At 46.4% G+C, this 19,670-nt stretch overlaps 1 protein-coding gene across 3 annotated transcripts in view; it reads left to right on the plus strand.

Moving 5' to 3' along the window:
* The window catches only part of pklr (pyruvate kinase L/R), a 59,074-nt gene that overhangs the window by 38,390 nt on the left and 1,014 nt on the right, over positions 1-19,670 (plus strand). For all 3 annotated transcript variants that reach the window (XM_072460706.1, XM_072460704.1, XM_072460705.1), the window contains exons 10-11: positions 13,087-13,153; positions 19,457-19,571. In XM_072460706.1, coding sequence (XP_072316807.1) covers positions 13,087-13,153; positions 19,457-19,571 — 182 coding nt within the window. The remainder of the gene's footprint in view (positions 1-13,086; positions 13,154-19,456; positions 19,572-19,670) is intronic.

Raw genomic sequence — 19,670 nt, forward strand, 5'->3', positions numbered from 1 at the left:
CCCCTGCTGGGCACTATGAGGACTCCCCCTGCTGGGCACTATGAGGACTCCCCCTGCTGGGCACTATGAGGACTCCCCCTGCTGGGCACTATGAGGACTCCCCCTGCTGGGCACTATGAGGACTCCCCCTGCTGGGCACTATGAGGACGCCCCCTGCTGGTGTTACGGCAGTTTCCTGTAAACAATGATCAAGTAAAGAGTAACCAGGCAATAACTTGAAGCAGAAACAGAGTCTCTCGGTCTCTCTCAAAAGGTGGAAGTTTATTCACGTGCACAGTGGATAAACACCCTCACTTTCCCTAAGACAAGTTCGTTCTGTCCCTACCTAACTTTACAAGTTACAAAGTACACCTTTTATAGGTGGTAACAAACATAACATAATCACAACCCAAATCAGCTCAAAAAGAGATAGACCAGACTATCACGTCCGTGACGGTTCCAGCTCTCTCTTCAGAGGTTTAATCAAAGACCATTTCCACACTGAATCCGGTCCTGACGCATTAATTGATGATTAAGAGGCGCCGGACAGTAGATATTCAGTATAATCAGGACCTCATATTCTTATCCCATCTGCACACAGGAGAACAACAAAGATATTAATTCCGTGACATGTCATGGCCTAAAACAACATTAGAATGACATGACATGACCCATTTTCTGCCATTACAATACCACTCTTTTGATTATCTTAAACCCCTGTTTAATATCATATCATCAATCAATTACCAATCAGAGAAAATATTAATTAATAATTAATAACACAACAAAAAATGAATAATAACAATAATTAGATAAATTATCAACAAAAAAAAATATTAATAAAAAATGACCAATTTAATGATTAAAAACACTAATTAATAAAATTGAACCCTTGAAATTAGAAATAAAATAATAATCAAAATAATAATAATAATAATAATAATAATAAAAAATAGATAAAATTATTTATATTAATAAAGTTAACCCCAGCTCCCCCGTCCCGAGACCCCCTCCACCGGCCAGGAAAAAACTACCAAACCTCTTTGGGATAAAAGTAGAAAACCTGAGTAGGAGAAAACTACAAAACCACTTTGGGATAAAAGTAGAAACCTGGAGGAATTCCCCTGTGAATGGGGCTCAGGACGGACAGGCTGATGCTGACTTCTGGAAGGAAAAAAAAATGCTCGATTAATTTCATCAAAATAAAGATTTCAGTCTATCTCTTGTCTTAATTTAAGTCATTACAATTTCCCTTTGAATCAGTGATTTTAAAAACAGTTTAAACGAAATTAATAAAACTGTTAAAGTTTTATTTGCCTCCGCTCTTGTTTATGCCGTTACTGGCTTAAGGTCTCATTCCCTTGATGATTGAATCATCATCTGAATCACTAATGTAGCCTGTGTCTTGCTTAGACGCGTCTCTATCTGGCCCTGGAACCTGAACAGACACATATTGAGCAGAAACCATTTTACCAATCACTTTGAACAAACATGGGAGAACACAAGAAAACAGAATCAAGATTACCCCTACAATAATGCCAAAATTTATGAGTACGTCACGCCAGGAAGTAAGAGCCCATCCTAACACAGAAAAAGGGTGAGTGGCAGTGACAGTTTCAGATTCCATGAGATTACGGAGTCTGGTCAAATTTGCGAGTCCCTGTTGGATCGCACCCCCATCCTCATCATTAGCAGGAATGTAGGTACAGCAGCTCCCTTTTAGTAAAGTGCACACCCCCCCACTGGAGGCTGTTATCTGATCCAGCACAATACGATTTTGAAGTGCTACTGCGCGAAGTGCATGCATCTCCTCTCTCTCTTTCTCGAAAGTAGCTAATGTTGTGTTTATAAAAGCAGTGAATCTATAGCTAAGAGTCTCCATACGCAACATCAATTTACCCACTCCCACACTTGGGAACAATGCAAATAGGACCTTTTTCCCCCGTAGTCCAAATTTTATGGTCACCTGGCACGTCAGACCCCCAAACAGCGTCATGAGATGCCAGATCCCTTTGTGTCCTGGGTGTGTGATGTGGTATGCTGGATATTATGTATGAATGATCTGAAGGAATCACAGCTGCGCATCGGCCAACCCATCCCGCCGGAAGACATTCATACATGTAATATCCACAAAGAAACATGTACCCCTCTTTTGGAACGGTCCCTAAAATGTCCGGAACAGTGTAGTAAGGTGCACATGTGGTTTTGGGGCCCGCCTGAGAATTATTCAGGTGGGTGCTCAAGTGGGTGTTGTTCACCAGATAAGTGCACGGGACATATACTGTGGAACAATATAAATCAGGGATTTGCCCTACATGGAGTGGTTTAAGTTCAGATCCTGGACCGATAGATAAGGTGGATGCAATAGTCTGTGCAAAGCATGTAAATTTAGAGCCAGGTCGAATGTGGACTGGTCCAAAAAGCGGCCCTAGTTTTACATTTTTAGGAGCTCTGATGTGAATCTGAGGTCGGAACTTAATCTTGCGTGGGAGAAGAGGAATCACCGCTCTCCATGCAGACCAAACTATCCTACTCAGAAGTTTAACATTATCTCTAGAAATTAGAGTGCCAGGTAACATGTTGGATAAATTAGGCACAGGGAGAGGGAGCACGTGTGGGGAGTTGGTTGCCATAGGCATGTGTGTACATACATAACAATCTCTCCGCTTGTGACTGTCGGCTACATATTTAGCATATCGATACCAATAGTTTAGTGTATAGACGGTGGAATGGTTATAAGTGTCTGTGAGAGACTCGATCTTGGATGTGTCGTCATAGTGCAGTGTACGAGTGTTACGGTCTACCCTGTTTTCTCTGTGGGGCCACATCCAGCTAGGCAGAGTGATAAACCATATTATTCCCAACGCCAGAACTATTGACAGACCCAGTGCATAAATCATTATTTTATAGTTCAGCAACCTGATGTTGAGCTCGACCTTTCTGTCGGTCAGATACCATTTAGAGCTCTGATGCTCCGGGGGACTCCTCCCCCCAGGAGGAGCCGGCTGAGCCTCAGTAATCATGAAGACGATGAAGACAGTATTTGTGTAGATGTTACCAGATGATGCAGAAGAACGTGGAGCTTTAAACCGCGCCGGGTTTTGGCAACGTGCCCCGTGCTCGGAGCACTCGATCAGTGGGCTCTGGTGCCTTTCGAGGTTTACGACCTGCTCGGACCCCGACTTTCTCGAACTTGAGATCGTTGCAAAAAGGTCCCACGACGTCCTCAGTGGTTGCCCCTGGTGTCCGACCCACGAGTGGACCGACACCCGCGTTGTCGTTGATCTCCGCAGGTGTGCTGAAGATGGCTCGGCAGTGAGATGCGTGAACCCAGGTGCCCCGTTCTGCGACTTTCACTGCGGTGTGAGTGATGAGGAGGACCTGGACCGGGCCAATCCACCTTTTGGAACACCACCTTTTCCTCCTCGGCTCTCGGATCAAGATCCAGTCACCTGGTTTGAAGTTGTGGAGGACAGCTTCTGCTGCCTTTGGGAGAGCGGCTTTCACCTGTGCAGAAATTGAGGACAACAGGTCATCCAATTCTATACAGTAAGCTAGCATTGAGTCGTCGCGTCCATGTGAGATCAGCGCCATCTGCCTGAAAAAAATTTTAGGTAAACGGATTTTTTGTTAGGCCCAACCCAAATGCCATCACACTTCTCAGCCCCCGCCTTCTTCCACACAGAGATTTCCTCTGACGTGGAGAATTCCTGCATGGTTGATAAGGACTCTGGAAGAGAAGTGTTATTAGACACAAAACATTCATTTTGCTCTTGTCTGCAGAGATAAGATGCGGCCTTGGCTGCCTTGTCCGCTCTGCTGTTTCCCTGTGAAATTGGGTCAGTTCTGTTAGTATGAGCTTGACATTTGCATATAGCAATATCAGATGGGAGCAAGATCGCCGTCAGGAGTTCCCCAACTTGCGTGCAGTTCAGAATAGGCTTACCATCCGATTTCAAAAAGTTCCTGTGTCGCCACAACCCCGCCCAGTCGTGGCATACACCAAACGCATAGCGAGAGTCTGTGAAAATTGTGACGGACTGACCCTTCGCCAATGTGCATGCGACTGTCAGAGCCACCAATTCTGCAGTCTGTGCAGAGAAATGAGAGGGCAGTGGGCCTGAGGCCGCCACATCCCACTCAGAGCATACTGCAAAGCCAACACGGTTCTGTCCCGTGTTGGTGTCTCGAGATGCTGATCCATCTACATAAAAAACCAAGTCAGAGTTAGCAAGTGGCTCCTCTTTCAGATCCGGTCTCGGGGTGCACACCTGTTCGATTGTAGAAATGCAACAGTGAGCTTCGCCCTCTTCAGGGGTGGGCAAGAGGGTGGCAGGGTTAAGCTGTGTGCATCGTTTTACTGTGACGTTAGGTAATTCAAGCAAAACTGTGTTGTACCTGAGCCATCGGGAAGCAGAAAGATGCAAAGTTTTCTGTTCCAGCAGGATCAGAGAGACAGCATGTGGCACAAGCAGTGTTAGCTCAGCATAGCCCACCAGATCACGCGAGGCCAAGACTGCTTTTTCAGCAGCCGCCACCGCGCGTAGACATCGTGGCATGCCGGCTGCAACGGGGTCCAGCTTAGCAGAGAAAAAAGCCACAGGTCGCAGGGAGCCCCCGTGCGCCTGTAAGAGGACAGAAGTCATGCAGCCGTTGCGTTCGTCAACAGTCTGTGTGAAAGGTCTTGTTGGGTCAGGTAACCCCAGAGTTGGAGGCTTCTGTAAAGCCATTTTCAACTCACAGAAAGTTTTGTCTGCTTCCTCTGTCCATGTCAGTTTGTCATTAGTCCTAAGGCCTTTTCCATGGATTAGTGCACCTAAAGGAGACTCCATTACAGAATAATTTGGAATGAACTGTCGACAATATGAACACATTCCTAGAAATGACATCAATTGTTTCTTAGTTATTGGTTTCGGAATATTCTGAATGGCTGAAACGCGCTTCGTCGTAATGCTTTTGCCATTTTTAGATATCACATGACCCAGAAATATTACTTCCTTTTTAACATATTGCAATTTTGAGAGACTGGCCTTGTGGCCTTCTGCATGCAAATGTTTGAGTAAGGTCACCGTATCTTGTTTACATTGGTCCTCGGTTTGCGAGCACAACAATATGTCATCCACATATTGTAGCAGGCAGCTACCTGGTGCCAGTCGCAAGGGAGCCAATGAATCTCGCAGCGCTGCATTGTACCATGTTGGAGAATGCACGAACCCCTGACACAGCCGTGTCAGAGTCCAGAGTCGATTCTGAAACTCGAAAGCAAACCAAAACTGCGAATCCTGGTGAACGGGGACAGAGAAAAAAGCATTAGCTAGATCCACAACTGTGAAATATTTTGCCTCTGGAGGAATCTGAGATAAGATAGTGTATGGGTTTGGCACCACAGCAACGACAGGTTGAACAGCTTCGTTCACTGCTTTCAAATCGTTTGTAAACCTCCATTTCTCTGGTACCCCAGGTTCGCTTTGTTTTTTAACCGGAAATATGGGGCTCCGTACCCCCCCAGATTTACAAGGAACTATTACTCCCGCCTCCCTCAGGGCTTCAAACACCGGAGTAATACCTTCAACCGCCTCTGGGCGCAGAGGATATTGTGGTCTACAGGGGCGAGCGTCAGATTTCGGGGTGATCACCACGGGCTGACAACCTCGAATCAGGCCGACATCGGTTGGACTCTTAGCCCACAGGTCAACCCCCACCTCTCTTAGTTCCGGTATCGCCTCTGCCCCCGCCTGAGATAAAAAACAATCCGCTCCCGGAGCAGCGTATCTCTTATCAGTGGAAACACAGCGAAAGGAATGCAGATACGACTGTAAACACACCCGCCATGCGTCCGAAGACCGTGAAAATGTCACATTAGAGTTTGGAACACTATCCCAGTCCTCTGCTATAAAACACTGATGGACAAAATCCTGTACCTCCCCCCAATTAGCATTCTTTGGTTTTGATAATGCTACGTACAGATTCGAGTTTGACAGGCTAAAGTTTTTAAGTGAATCGGGGAGTGACACGGAGACAACAGAAAAGTCTCTACCCCAGAATAAAGATTCAGTCTTTAAAAAGTCCTCACAGCATTCATTCCAACAAGCATCAAAATCACATTTTATTTCTGTTGCATCTGTGGGCAAACAAAACGAGCACTGCAATTCTCTCACATCCTTGAAGTCAACATTCTCATTGTGTGTCACTTTCTCATAGGCTAATGAAATTAACTGAATTGAGGAATTTGGGGACAATTTCCAAAAATAGTCATATTCAGGAGCCTCTGTACGCTCTGCCAGAAAATTTAAACCATGTACCAATTCTCTGTTATTTGTGACCTGCAGGCCGTCTGATGTGGAGATAAGGCAAATTCCTAATCGACACATCAGATCCCGTCCTATCAAGTTCACTGGACACAAAGGGGAATAGAGAAATGAATGTTTGAACGAGTGACCACCGACATCAAAACATTTTAAAGGAGATGTGAAATGCTCCTTCGTTGTCTCCCCAGAAGCTGATAATGAAAATGTGTAACGACCCCCCAGCCGAGGTTTTTCCGTTAGTGCAGAACATTTAATCACTGAATTTGTAGCCCCTGAATCCACCAAAAAATCAATTTTTTCCCCGTTAACGTTCAATTGGTACTCTGGAAATTTAGCTTTAGCTTGACTAATTTTAGAATAGGTACCCTCCGGTACCACTGCACATGCCTCAAGATAGGTGATTGCGTGTGTGAGTTGTGCCAGGTGCATGTTACCCTCTTGCAGGTGTTGTTGTGGGTGTTGTTCCGGTGCGTGTGTCGTTGAGCCAGTCGTCTCTGCTGCGTACTCGGACCTGCCCCCTTCCGCCCCCGCCAGTCAATCCGACCCCCCATAATGTCCAGGAGCTGGAAGAGCTAAACATGGTTGAGTGGGCAGAGCTTGTTGTGATCTGAGTCCATGATTGGCCATGGGCAGTTGTCCGTTAGCATAGTAAGGTCCAGGCTGCATAGTGGGGAGAAAATGTGGTCTGGGTACGTGGGGGGTCGGTGCGTGATTTGCTGTGGGAAGTTGATCGTTAACATAAGGTCCGGGCTGCTGTAGTGCAGCTGTGCAATCTCTGGCAAAGTGTCCAAACTGTCCACATGTGAAACACGCCCCCCTACGTTGTTCTTGTCTCCCACGCCCACGCCCACGGCCGCGTTGGTGATGCCCATCTGGTCTACCGGAAAAAAGTGTCAGTGTGGCCTCGTGTTGTTCCGTAGCCCGTTTCTCTTCCTTTTTTTTTTGTGTCTTTGAGATAAGCTTTTGCGCATGACGTGCATATCTGCGCAGGTCATCGAGCTTGGGCTGGTCAAGTCCACCAATATACAACTTTTCCACTTTGGCAAAAATGTCTGGAAGGATGCCAGGGCAGAGGGCCCGACAAAGGCTTTCTTCATATGCTGAGCCCGGTGTGTCTACCATGCCACTCTTTTCTTTATACAGAACGGAGAATCTATGAAAATAGTCGTCTGTGGTCTCGTCTGGCTTTTGTTTACACCCCAGGAGGGCTTCAGGGTCATATTTGATTGGGAAGGCCTCAGTGATGGCCGTATTCAGCCCCTTTATAGCCGCAATGTATCCCACATTGTGTTCATAGACTGGTTTGTCGGCCCGCATGTCATTAGGTGGAATGGCTCCTTTAATTTTTGCAAAATCGCTAGTCCTCAGAGCAGATAGTAAAATTTTTCTACATTCTAACCCGGAAGGTCTTAGCTCTTGGCAAAATTCTTCGAATTCTCTAGCAAATGTAGTCCCATTGGGCACTGGGTCAGGCAGGGCTTTGGAGTTGGCCAGGACCTCTTCTGGGCTCCAGGGTCTATAAACAAACATCTGTCCCTCCGGGCCTGCCACCTCCACCATTGGCAAGGACACGTGTGGTCCAATATCTTGTCCTGTCCGTAGAAGGTTAGTCCAGTCCTTTTCTACTTGAGCAGGTTTGGGTTTTTTGTATTTTACTTGCGTTGGCTCGATGCCCCCTGTGGCTCCGTCCTCCTCGAGTTCTGGTGGTGGGTTTGGGTGGGGTCGACCGCTGGGGTAGGCGTCCAGGTCGGTGTCGAGCAGCGCCGCAGAAAGACCGGTCAAATCTGGATAAAGAGAAGGCATAGACGAAGTGATCCGTTCTCCCAGTTGTGGCGGTGTGAGTGTGAGTGCGTGTGTGCGTGGGCGCGCACCAGCCGTGTGTGTGCTGGTGTCTGCTATGCGATAAGGGTTGGCAGCAGTATGTGAATATTGCGGCGGTTTTCGACTCTCTCCTTCTTCCTCACATTCAACCTTCACAGTCAATTGTTTACATAGTCTCTTTCGCTCACGTGACTCCGCTTCCGTCTCCCACACTTTTACCCACTTCTCGTGTTTCCGCACCCACTTAACCGATTCACTTGATACTTTTTTAGATTTTAACAGCTTCTCTTGTGCTTCCTCTAAGTTTGTTTTAAGTTTTGCAATTTGACTCATGCTTAAAGACCCTCCCACTGGGAACCCATATTTTTCAGTCCAAATCGGCAGGCATTCTAAACACTCCGCCCCATACTTGTTTGACATTATCAACATTACTGGTGTCTCAGGAATTTTTACACACTTCGATTGATTTTTCCCCATTTTGTAACCGTACGTTAAGTCAAAATCACACGTCTGTGTTATGCTAAATCGTACCTTCCACTCTTCTTTAGTCTAGGGTCCACCACTCGCTAAGACTATTTTTACCCCAGGCAAAACTAGACTACAAGACAATTTTTAAATTGCTTTAGCTAGTGAAATAAGTGGGCTCTTCTCTGCAGTGGCCTTCTGCCGACTGATTATGGTTATCTCGAGTGTGTTATAAAAACAAACAATGTCCTCCTATAGACACCAGTAAATGTAACTTTAGCAAAATATCACAAGAAATATTCAAAAACAGATCCGAGAGTAAAACAAAGTACCAAAAAAAAAATTTACAAAAACAGATTAATACCCTATGATTCGACCTAGTTGAGAGAGACAAAAAAAAGACTCACCGCGGTGGTTGTTTTCGAATCCGAACGTCGGCGCTCCCCTCCTCCGGGCCGGTGACGCAGGCCTCCCGTCTCAAACCGTGGAGAGTGGAGGCTGGAATGTGGTGTTCCAGGTGGCCAGCCCTGCTTCACACGGACCCCGAAAAGATGGACCGCCGCCGAAGGATCCGTCGTTCGTAAGACGCCAAATTTGTTACGGCAGTTTCCTGTAAACAATGATCAAGTAAAGAGTAACCAGGCAATAACTTGAAGCAGAAACAGAGTCTCTCGGTCTCTCTCAAAAGGTGGAAGTTTATTCACGTGCACAGTGGATAAACACCCTCACTTTCCCTAAGACAAGTTCGTTCTGTCCCTACCTAACTTTACAAGTTACAAAGTACACCTTTTATAGGTGGTAACAAACATAACATAATCACAACCCAAATCAGCTCAAAAAGAGATAGACCAGACTATCACGTCCGTGACGGTTCCAGCTCTCTCTTCAGAGGTTTAATCAAAGACCATTTCCACACTGAATCCGGTCCTGACGCATTAATTGATGATTAAGAGGCGCCGGACAGTAGATATTCAGTATAATCAGGACCTCATATTCTTATCCCATCTGCACACAGGAGAACAACAAAGATATTAATTCCGTGACATGTCATGGCCTAAAACAACATTAGAATGACATGACATGACCCATTTTCTGCCATTACACTGGGCACTATGAGGACTCCCCCTGCTGGGCACTATGAGGACTCCCCCTGCACTATGAGGACGCCCCCTGCTGGGCACTATGAGGACTCCCCCTGCTGGGCACTATGAAGACTCCCCCTGCTGGGCACTATGAGGACTCCCCCTGCTGGGCACTATGAGGACTCCCCCTGCTGGGCACTATGAGGACTCCCCCTGCTGGGCACTATGAGGACTCCCCCTGCACTATGAGGACTCCCCCTGCTGGGCACTATGAGGACTCCCCCTGCTGGGCACTATGAGGACGCCCCCTGCTGGGCACTATGAGGACTCCCCCTGCTGGGCACTATGAGGACTCCCCCTGCTGGGCACTATGAGGACTCCCCCTGCACTATGAGGACTCCCCCTGCTGGGCACTATGAGGACTCCCCCTGCACTATGAGGACTCCCCCTGCTGGGCACTATGAGGACTCCCCCTGCTGGGCACCATGAGGACTCCCCCTGCTGGGCACTATGAGGACTCCCCCTGCTGGGCACTATGAGGACTCCCCCTGCTGGGCACCATGAGGACTCCCCCTGCTGGGCACTATGAGGACTCCCCCTGCTGGGCACTATGAGGACTCCCCCTGCTGGGCACCATGAGGACTCCCCCTGCTGGGCACCATGAGGACTCCCCCTGCTGGGCACTATGAGGACTCCCCCTGCTGGGCACTATGAGGACTCCCCCTGCTGGGCACTATGAGGACTCCCCCTGCTGGGCACTATGAAGACTCCCCCTGCTGGGCACTATGAGGACTCCCCCTGCTGGGCACTATGAAGACTCCCCCTGAACACAGCACAGCTTGTAGAAAACACAGTCCCTTCAATTCAGTGTGGACAGCAGGCATCTGGGCCAAGAGCTGTGCAGGAGTCAGGTTTAGATGAAAAGTAAAATAAAAATACCTATAAAATCAATAAACGCATTATAAACACATTAGAACAAAAGCAAACATATTAAAGAGATGGACTTCTTGTATCTGGCACAGTGAATGAACTATGAATGAATACCAGCTTCTCAACTAAATTGAAAGAACATTATTTTGTTGTTGTGGATTTGTCGCCGGCTCGTCTCCATGGAGATGTTATTGCTCTGCCTGGCTTCTTCCACAGTATGATCTCTCCTGCCTTTTATTCTAAACACATTGAAAAACATTCTTATCCCTGCCCCAAAACTCACATTCACGACGAGACGATAATCTATGAAAACTGACATTAAACCCCTAAATGTAGATCAGTTTAGTCTAAGAGCTCAAATCTTTAAAGATCTTTAAAGCAGCAGCAGCAACATTTTCCTGACACGCACCTAATTGTCAGCAGACTTGCATCTCTACAGACCGGCCTGATGGCTCACCTGCTTGTCTCCATGGAGACAGACAAGTTTAATGGAACATTCCAGGCAAAGCCATCTCAGAGGAGACAAGCTTATTTACATCAAGTTTCCAAAAGGGTGGCAAAAGGTGCCAAACAATAAGCAGAATCTACACATCAATCATATATTTTACCATGAGAAAAAGTGACCAAAAGCCCTCCATGTGGTCATACTCTGATTACTCCAAATATCATGGATCAGGGATGAATAACCAGAGCAAAATGCTTTGTCCCATGTCCACTCTGTAACTGGACTCTGTGACCTGCAGAAGACCTCGAAGCTTTGCCATGGTAACATCAGGCTTTTCTTTATGGTTCGGCTCCATATTCCTCTTTTTGAATGGAGATTAATCTTCAATTTTAAGAATCACTTCAGATCTGAACCTGGTTTAATTGGACTCAGAAAAGCTGTGAAAACTTCAGAGTCACTAAGCAGCAAATAAGATTAACTGCAGAAATGTAGATGTTGAATGACTTTTGACGACATGACATTGCAATATTTGAGTTATTGTTACACCCGTAATGTTCATGTGGCGTCAGAAGCACAAAGCACAGACGTGTCACTTTAGAAACCAAACTCTAAAAGTCTTGACAGAGGCAGATATGGTCAAACCTGTGGGAAAACTGTAACACAAGCGTCAGACGTGGACGCGCCGCAGCTCCACGTCACCCCTGACAGCCAATCAGAGAGCTGTAAACCAGCCTTTACCAGCGACTAGACCGCCAACTGAAATGTTACTTAGTGCACCTTTAATTCATCTTCAAGTAGTTTTCTGGTCCCACGAGGGTTTACTTTGTTTGCCCCAGCCTGAAAACACAACACACATTTGGCATCGATCTTGTGTAAAATGACTCATAATCAATAATACACTGGAATTACTTTCTAGCAACTTTCTGGCTACAAGACGTTTGTTTTTAATCAGTTCTTTTTCTTCTTCTTCTTCTTCTTCTTCTTCTTCTTCTTCTTCTTCTTCTTCTTCTTCTTCTTCTTCTTCTTCTTCTTCTTCTTCTTCTTCTTCTTCTTCTTCTTCTTCTTCTTCTTCTTCTTCTTCTTCTTCTTCTTCTTCTTCTTCTTCTACTTCTACTTCTACTACTACTTCTACTACTACTACTACTACTACTACTACTACTACTTCTTCTACTACTACTACTACTTCTTCTTCTACTACTACTACTACTACTACTACTACTTCTTCTACTACTACTACTACTTCTTCTACTACTACTTCTTCTACTTCTACTACTACTACTACTACTACTACTACTACTACTACTACTTATTCTACTACTACTACTTCTTCTACTACTACTACTTCTTCTACTACTACTACTACTTCTTCTACTACTACTACTACTACTTCTTCTACTACTACTACTATTTCTTCTACTACTACTACTTCTTCTACTACTACTACTACTTCTACTACTACTTCTTCTTCTACTACAGTGTTTTATGGCGGCTGGTATCCAAGTGTTATTACCACCAGACATTATCCTTTAGACTAAAAATAGATGTCGCAGACTCAAAAGACTGAATTTTTATTTTTTAAAAAAGAACCAAACAATTTAAAAACATTCACAAATATTGAACACGTTTTCCTCTGACAACAATAACATATGATTGAACAACCATTTTTAACGCTCGAGTCAGAGCTCGCACTTCCATAACTTACAGACAATCCTCTTACCGTATTTTCAGGACTATAAGTCGCAACTTTTTTCATAGTTTTGGCCGGGTGCGACTTATACTTATATTTATACTTATATACTTAATACTCCAGAGCGACTTATATATGATATTATTTGTTATTTTCACACTTGCAACCACATTTCATACTCCAGTGCAACTTATATATGTTTTTTTCTTCTCTATTTTGCATTTTTTGACTGGTGCGACTTATACTCGGGTGCAACTTATAGTCTGGAAAATATGGTACTTTACCCGTGACCATAACTCAAACCGTTTGCAATCATGTCTAAATGTGTGCGTTATTATTTCGTGTCTTTAATGCGTCCTCTGAATGCAGGTCGGCTCATCTGTTGTCACGGTATCGACCTCGCTGTCCCATCATCGCGGTCACACGAAACCCTCAGGTAAAACACGCTCAGAAACAACAACATTTTAATCATTTGTATGATTTTTACACAATGCAAATCTCTCCTTTCAGCGACATGATATAATAATACACCAGAGCCAAAACAAGCTCATTAAGAAAGCTTTGAATTAAGAAAGCTTTAAGACCAGAAACATTAATTTCAGTGAGAAACTATGATTGTGTTTTAATATTTGACCTTCTTTATGTCTGAGGACTGGACCTTTCCCAACTCATCCCGAGTGTGAACGTTGTACTGCGATTGATCCCTGCATGTTTGAGTTAATCCCGTTTTATCCTGCAACTGAGGCTCGAGTGCTCACAAAAATTCCCGTTCCCACCTACCCCCTATCCCCGCCCACGTCCTTGCACTTTGACGATTGTTTGAAAAATGGAAATTGATACGTGTTTGGCTCTAAAATGTGACGCAGCCGCTTTTTCGGAAATAAAAACACGCAAACGACAATCCGCTGCTTGTTACGGTGAAATGCCATGGTGAAGAGGCGGAGCTTAGCGCTGAAGAGGCGGGGTTTATCAGTTCAACGTTACAAAAACTACAGTCACGTTGAGCTCTGAAATGCTCATAATGAGTCTGATTTAGATGTTTGGACTTTCAAGGTGCATATGTCCTGTTTCTGGTCTGTTCCCCTGGTCGTTTCCATGGAGATGTGTATAATGTCATGGCAGTATAATGAGCGTGGAGGAGCAGAGGTTTCTGATGAGAAAACAACATTACTGTGATGTAAATAACACTCGATGCAGCCAGTAAACAGTGTTATTGACTCTGTCTCCAGCTGTAAACACAAACTGAAGACGCCTCATTGTCTTCTTCATTGTCGTCTTCATTTTCCTCTCTGAATGAGCCGTCTCCAGATGGGGTTCATTTACATTTTTGAGGCGCTTATTCGGTTTTGTTCGCAGCTGTTTACAGAACTTGACAATGCTGCAGCAACTCGTCCAGTATTAACGTAAAGGACTTAATCACAATGTTCACTGTTTGTGTTTTCGCTCGCTCGATCAAACACACGTATCTCATCTACATTTTTAGTGAGTGTTTATATTATTTAGTAGTGTGTCAAGAATGTACTCGTGTTGGATATTTCAAGCAGCATCTTCTGCCACTTCAGTACTTTTTTACTCATTAAAGCTGAGACTACAACGCAGTTAAGATTTGGCTTAGATGTTGTACCTAGTTTTCATCTAGTTTGACAATGTTGTTAGAGTTACGTTCTGCTTGGACGTGGGCAGCAGATGTGACAGATGTAGAGGTAATGCTGCGTTTAAGGTCGGACTTTCTTTCAGTAAATTCACACTCCAACTCGGAACTTGACATGAAAACGCAGGCGACATTTAATTTCAAAAACCCTGAATTTATCTGCCAACACTGTCCTGTCTACAAAAAGCCAAATGACAACAAAAAACAGAAATTCCCTTCAAATGTTGATTTATAACACTGTAATAAATCAGCTCGATCGTATCTGCGTTTTAGTTGAGCACTTTTCTGTGTTTTACCACTTGATCTGAGCTGTTGTAGGACATAAACTGTAGTGTATTTGTTTTTTCCCGCTCGAAACTCGGGAAGACGTCTTTCCAAGGTCCTACGACAAGTCACAATTGTTACCTAGCAACCAGACGGTAAACAAGTACACAATACTTATTTTTGGCAAAGCGAATATATGACAGCGCCAATATTTTGTAAAATTATGGTTAGAATTGTCCAAAACGGCGTGTACCTTGTGTGTAAATTGTGTGTATTGACGACTCATTTTACCTCCAAAACAATCAACTTTTCATCACAAACTGCCACTTAACTGAGAAGAAATACCATCAATATTTGCCGGGGGCTCCATCCCTCCAGTCCAAACGAAGTAATAGTCAGAAAAAACAAGAAATACGCACTTGAAGTTAATAGTTAATACATTTTATGCATTTTAATCGAGCTAAAATGGGCCATACACTTCACGACTTTCTATATTTTCCATTCGCACGTCTCCTGGAGGACAAACCCATGCTATTTCTATAGGAGCGTCTGCATTATTCATCTTATGTACAGTGTAGCGTCCGTTCAAGTAAGTCAAGCGGAAAATTAACCCCAAACTGATAAATCTTTGATAAATAAAAGCACTTAATTACTGAAGCGTCGCGCTCACGTTTAATGCTTGTGTGTAATTATACATTTAGTGAAATTGTAGCGCCGTAAAATGCTGCTTCCGCTCACGGGGAGCAAAGCCACAGTCATCAAACTTTCATGGCCTGAACGTGTGCAAACGTGCAACACTCGGGACAAGACGGAAACGGTTCAAACGCAGAGCTCAAACACGCTTTTAACATTTGAAGACGGTTATTTGGCGATTAAAAAAACATGACTTTGCCCCGGGGCGCTGATTGATTGCTAAACATATCCCGCCAAGGACAGTCATTTAGTTGTAAGTGGGACTCAACGTCTCGTCGAAAGTGCAATTACTTTTACAGAATAAACATAGTGACGAGTGGGACGTATTCCAGCAACAGAACTACGATTTTTTTTTGCCGCTTTGTTGTAGCTTGAAGGGGTGTTAACTTTTATTATCGCTTGGAATGGTCCACGCGGCGTGACGTTTGCATTTGCATTGATTTGGTTAGCAACAGCTGGTTTTAATGCTAAACATGAAAAACTTGTTATACACTGAGTTCCACGCGTGAAACCGCTTCGAATTTCAAATAAGTGCAAATGAGAATAATGCAGTTTGTTGAAATGTCTGTAGTGGAAAGAAGGTCGTCTGACACGTTTGGCGACATGAACAGTTTAGTTTTGTTTGAACGCTTTTTGCAACGTTTTGTTTGGTTTCTCATGATCTGAGGAATGCAACTCTATTCTTGTAGTACATTTAGTTTAGTTTTCCCCTATAGAGTACGGTATATTGTAAAGGCAGCATTTTATGTCGGCACGTTTTGAAAATCACGAGGAGGTTTTGCATACTTTTACTCCTACTTGAGTCATATTTAGTTTGAATTTACAATATCTTACTTTATGTAAAAGAGTAAATCTACACGTGACAAACATTTATTTGTTTTTCTTACACCGCTTCTTCACATATTTCCAGCTTTTGAAAATACCAGATCTTGTGCATTATTTAATATTCTTGTCCTTCAAATTACATTTTCGTCAATAATTATATTCATCATTATATTATATGTTATTTATTGTGTAGTAGTTTTACAAGTACTATTGTGTAACTCCTTGGAACACTACTGTGTACTTCTACTTGAGCAATATTATTTTGAAATAGCGTTACTCTTACTTGAGTTATATTCAGTTTGAAGTTAAAGTGCTCTTACTTGAATAAATGTTCTCTTGAATAAAAGAGAAGAACCAAAAAAAGTTTTGGTTCTTCTCCATATTGTATGTCTGAGTAAATGTAAATTTTACATTACAGCTTTACTGTATGTGGACAAAATGAGTTCCTCTTCAGATATAATTTGGTTGTTCTCATTTTTATGTCTGTTTATTTAATATTTTTGTCCTTGAAATTACATTAACTTCAATCATTATGTTACGTAATTATATTATGCGTTGTGTCCAGTTCCTCTCACTTCAGAGGTAGTTTCTCTTTCCCCACGTGTTCACTCGTGTGTAACTTCTTGTAGCATGTACTTGTATTTTGAAGTACTCTCGCCTGAGCAGGGTCCATGGCTCGGCCTCTGGTCCATGTGACGGTCCTGAGCGTGTCCTGAGCGTGTCCTTAGCGTGTCCTGAGCGTGTCTGAGCGTGTCTGAGCGTGTCCTGAGCCTGTCTGAGCGTGTCCTGAGCGTGTCTGAGCGTGTCCTGAGCGTGTCTGAGCGTGTCTGAGCGTGTCCTGAGCCTGTCTGAGCGTGTCCTGAGCGTGTCTGAGCGTGTCTGAGCGTGTCCTGAGCCTGTCTGAGCGTGTCCTGAGCGTGTCTGAGCGTGTCCTGAGCGTGTCCTGAGCCTGTCTGAGCGTGTCCTGAGTGTGTCTGAGCGTGTCTGAGCGTGTCCTGAGCGTGTCTGAGCGTGTCTGAGCATGTCTGAGCGTGTCTGAGCGTGTCTGAGCGTGTCTGAGCGTGTCTGTGTCCTGAGCGTGTCTGAGCGTGTCCGAGCGTGTCCTGAGCGTGTCTGAGCGTGTCCTGAGCGTGTCCTGAGCCTGTCTGAGCGTGTCTGAGCATGTCTGAGCGTGTCTGAGCGTGTCTGTGTCCTGAGCGTGTCTGAGCGTGTCTGAGCGTGTCCTGAGCGTGTCTGAGCGTGTCTGAGCGTGTCCTGAGCGTGTCTGAGCGTGTCTGAGCGTGTCCTGAGCCTGTCCGAGCGTGTCCTGAGCGTGTCTGAGCGTGTCCTGAGCGTGTCCTGAGCCTGTCTGAGCGTGTCCTGAGCGTGTCCTGTGCGTGTCCTGAGCGTGTCCTGAGCCTGTCTGAGCGTGTCCTGAGCGTGTCCTGAGCCTGTCTGAGCGTGTCTGAGCGTGTCTGAGCGTGTCTGTGTCCTGAGCGTGTCTGAGCGTGTCCTGAGCGTGTCTGAGCGTGTCTGAGCGTGTCCTGAGCGTGTCTGAGCGTGTCTGAGCGTGTCCTGAGCCTGTCCGAGCGTGTCCTGAGCGTGTCTGAGCGTGTCTGAGCGTGTCTGAGCGTGTCCTGAGTGTGTCTGAGCGTGTCTGAGCGTGTCCTGAGCGTGTCTGAGCGTGTCCTGAGCCTGTCCGAGCGTGTCCTGAGCGTGTCTGAGCGTGTCCTGAGCGTGTCCTGAGCCTGTCTGAGCGTGTCTGAGCGTGTCTGAGCGTGTCTGTGTCCTGAGCGTGTCTGAGCGTGTCTGAGCGTGTCCTGAGCGTGTCTGAGCGTGTCTGAGCGTGTCCTGAGCGTGTCTGAGCGTGTCTGAGCGTGTCCTGAGCCTGTCCGAGCGTGTCCTGAGCGTGTCTGAGCGTGTCCTGAGCGTGTCCTGAGCCTGTCTGAGCGTGTCCTGAGCGTGTCTGGAGCGTGTCCTGTGCGTGTCCTGAGCGTGTCCTGAGCCTGTCTGAGCGTGTCCTGAGCGTGTCCTGAGCCTGTCTGAGCGTGTCTGAGCGTGTCTGAGCGTGTCTGTGTCCTGAGCGTGTCTGAGCGTGTCTGAGCGTGTCCTGAGCGTGTCTGAGCGTGTCTGAGCGTGTCCTGAGCCTGTCCGAGCGTGTCCTGAGCGTGTCTGAGCGTGTCCTGAGCGTGTCTGAGCGTGTGAGCGTGTCTGAGCGTGTCCTGAGCGTGTCTGAGCGTGTCTGAGCGTGTCTGAGCGTGTCTGTGTCCTGAGCGTGTCTGAGCGTGTCTGAGCATGTCTGAGCGTGTCCTGAGCGTGTCCTGAGCGTGTCTGAGCGTGTCCTGAGCGTGTCTGAGCGTGTCTGAGCGTGTCCTGAGCGTGTCTGAGCGTGTCTGAGCGTGTCCTGAGCCTGTCCGAGCGTGTCCTGAGCGTGTCTGAGCGTGTCCTGAGCGTGTCCTGAGCCTGTCTGAGCGTGTCCTGAGCGTGTCTGGAGCGTGTCCTGTGCGTGTCCTGAGCGTGTCCTGAGCCTGTCTGAGCGTGTCCTGAGCGTGTCCTGAGCCTGTCTGAGCGTGTCTGAGCGTGTCTGAGCGTGTCTGTGTCCTGAGCGTGTCTGAGCGTGTCTGAGCGTGTCCTGAGCGTGTCTGAGCGTGTCTGAGCGTGTCCTGAGCCTGTCCGAGCGTGTCCTGAGCGTGTCTGAGCGTGTCCTGAGCGTGTCTGAGCGTGTGAGCGTGTCTGAGCGTGTCCTGAGCGTGTCTGAGCGTGTCTGAGCGTGTCTGAGCGTGTCTGAGCGTGTCTGTGTCCTGAGCGTGTCTGAGCGTGTCTGAGCATGTCTGAGCGTGTCCTGAGCGTGTCCTGAGCGTGTCTGAGCGTGTCTGAGCGTGTCCTGAGCGTGTCTGAGCGTGTCTGAGCGTGTCCTGAGCGTGTCCTGAGCCTGTCTGAGCGTGTCCTGTGCGTGTCCTGAGCGTGTCCTGAGCCTGTCTGAGCGTGTCCTGAGCGTGTCCTGAGCCTGTCTGAGCGTGTCTGAGCGTGTCTGTGTCCTGAGCGTGTCTGAGCGTGTCCTGAGCGTGTCTGAGCGTGTCTGAGCGTGTCTGAGCGTGTCCTGAGCGTGTCCTGAGCGTGTCTGAGCGTGTCTGAGCGTGTCTGAGCGTGTCTGAGCGTGTCTGGGCGTGTCTGTGTCCTGAGCGTGTCTGAGCGTGTCTGAGCGTGTCCTGAGCGTGTCTGAGCGTGTCTGAGCGTGTCCTGAGCGTGTCTGAGCGTGTCTGAGCGTGTCTGAGCGTGTCCTGAGCGTGTCCTGAGCGTGTCCTGAGCATCTTGTGCTTGGTTCAGGTGGCCCGGCAGTCGCAGCTGTTGAGGGGCGTGTTCCCGGTGCTCTTCCACCCTCTGCCCGCTCCGGTCTGGGCCGACGACGTGGACAACAGGGTCAACTTCGGCATGGACATCGGTCAGTGCCACATGCCACAACAACCACTTGAATACATTTAGCTAGTTTTGACTTTGATTTATTAAGTCTGTTCCCAAAAAAATATAGTCTAGATCAGTT

This window comes from Eucyclogobius newberryi, unplaced genomic scaffold, assembly GCF_026437365.1.
Source record: "Eucyclogobius newberryi isolate DKJ021-1_F unplaced genomic scaffold, fEucNew1.0.hap1 SCAF_3, whole genome shotgun sequence".
In the NCBI taxonomy this organism is placed as follows: Eukaryota; Metazoa; Chordata; class Actinopteri; order Gobiiformes; family Gobiidae; genus Eucyclogobius; species Eucyclogobius newberryi.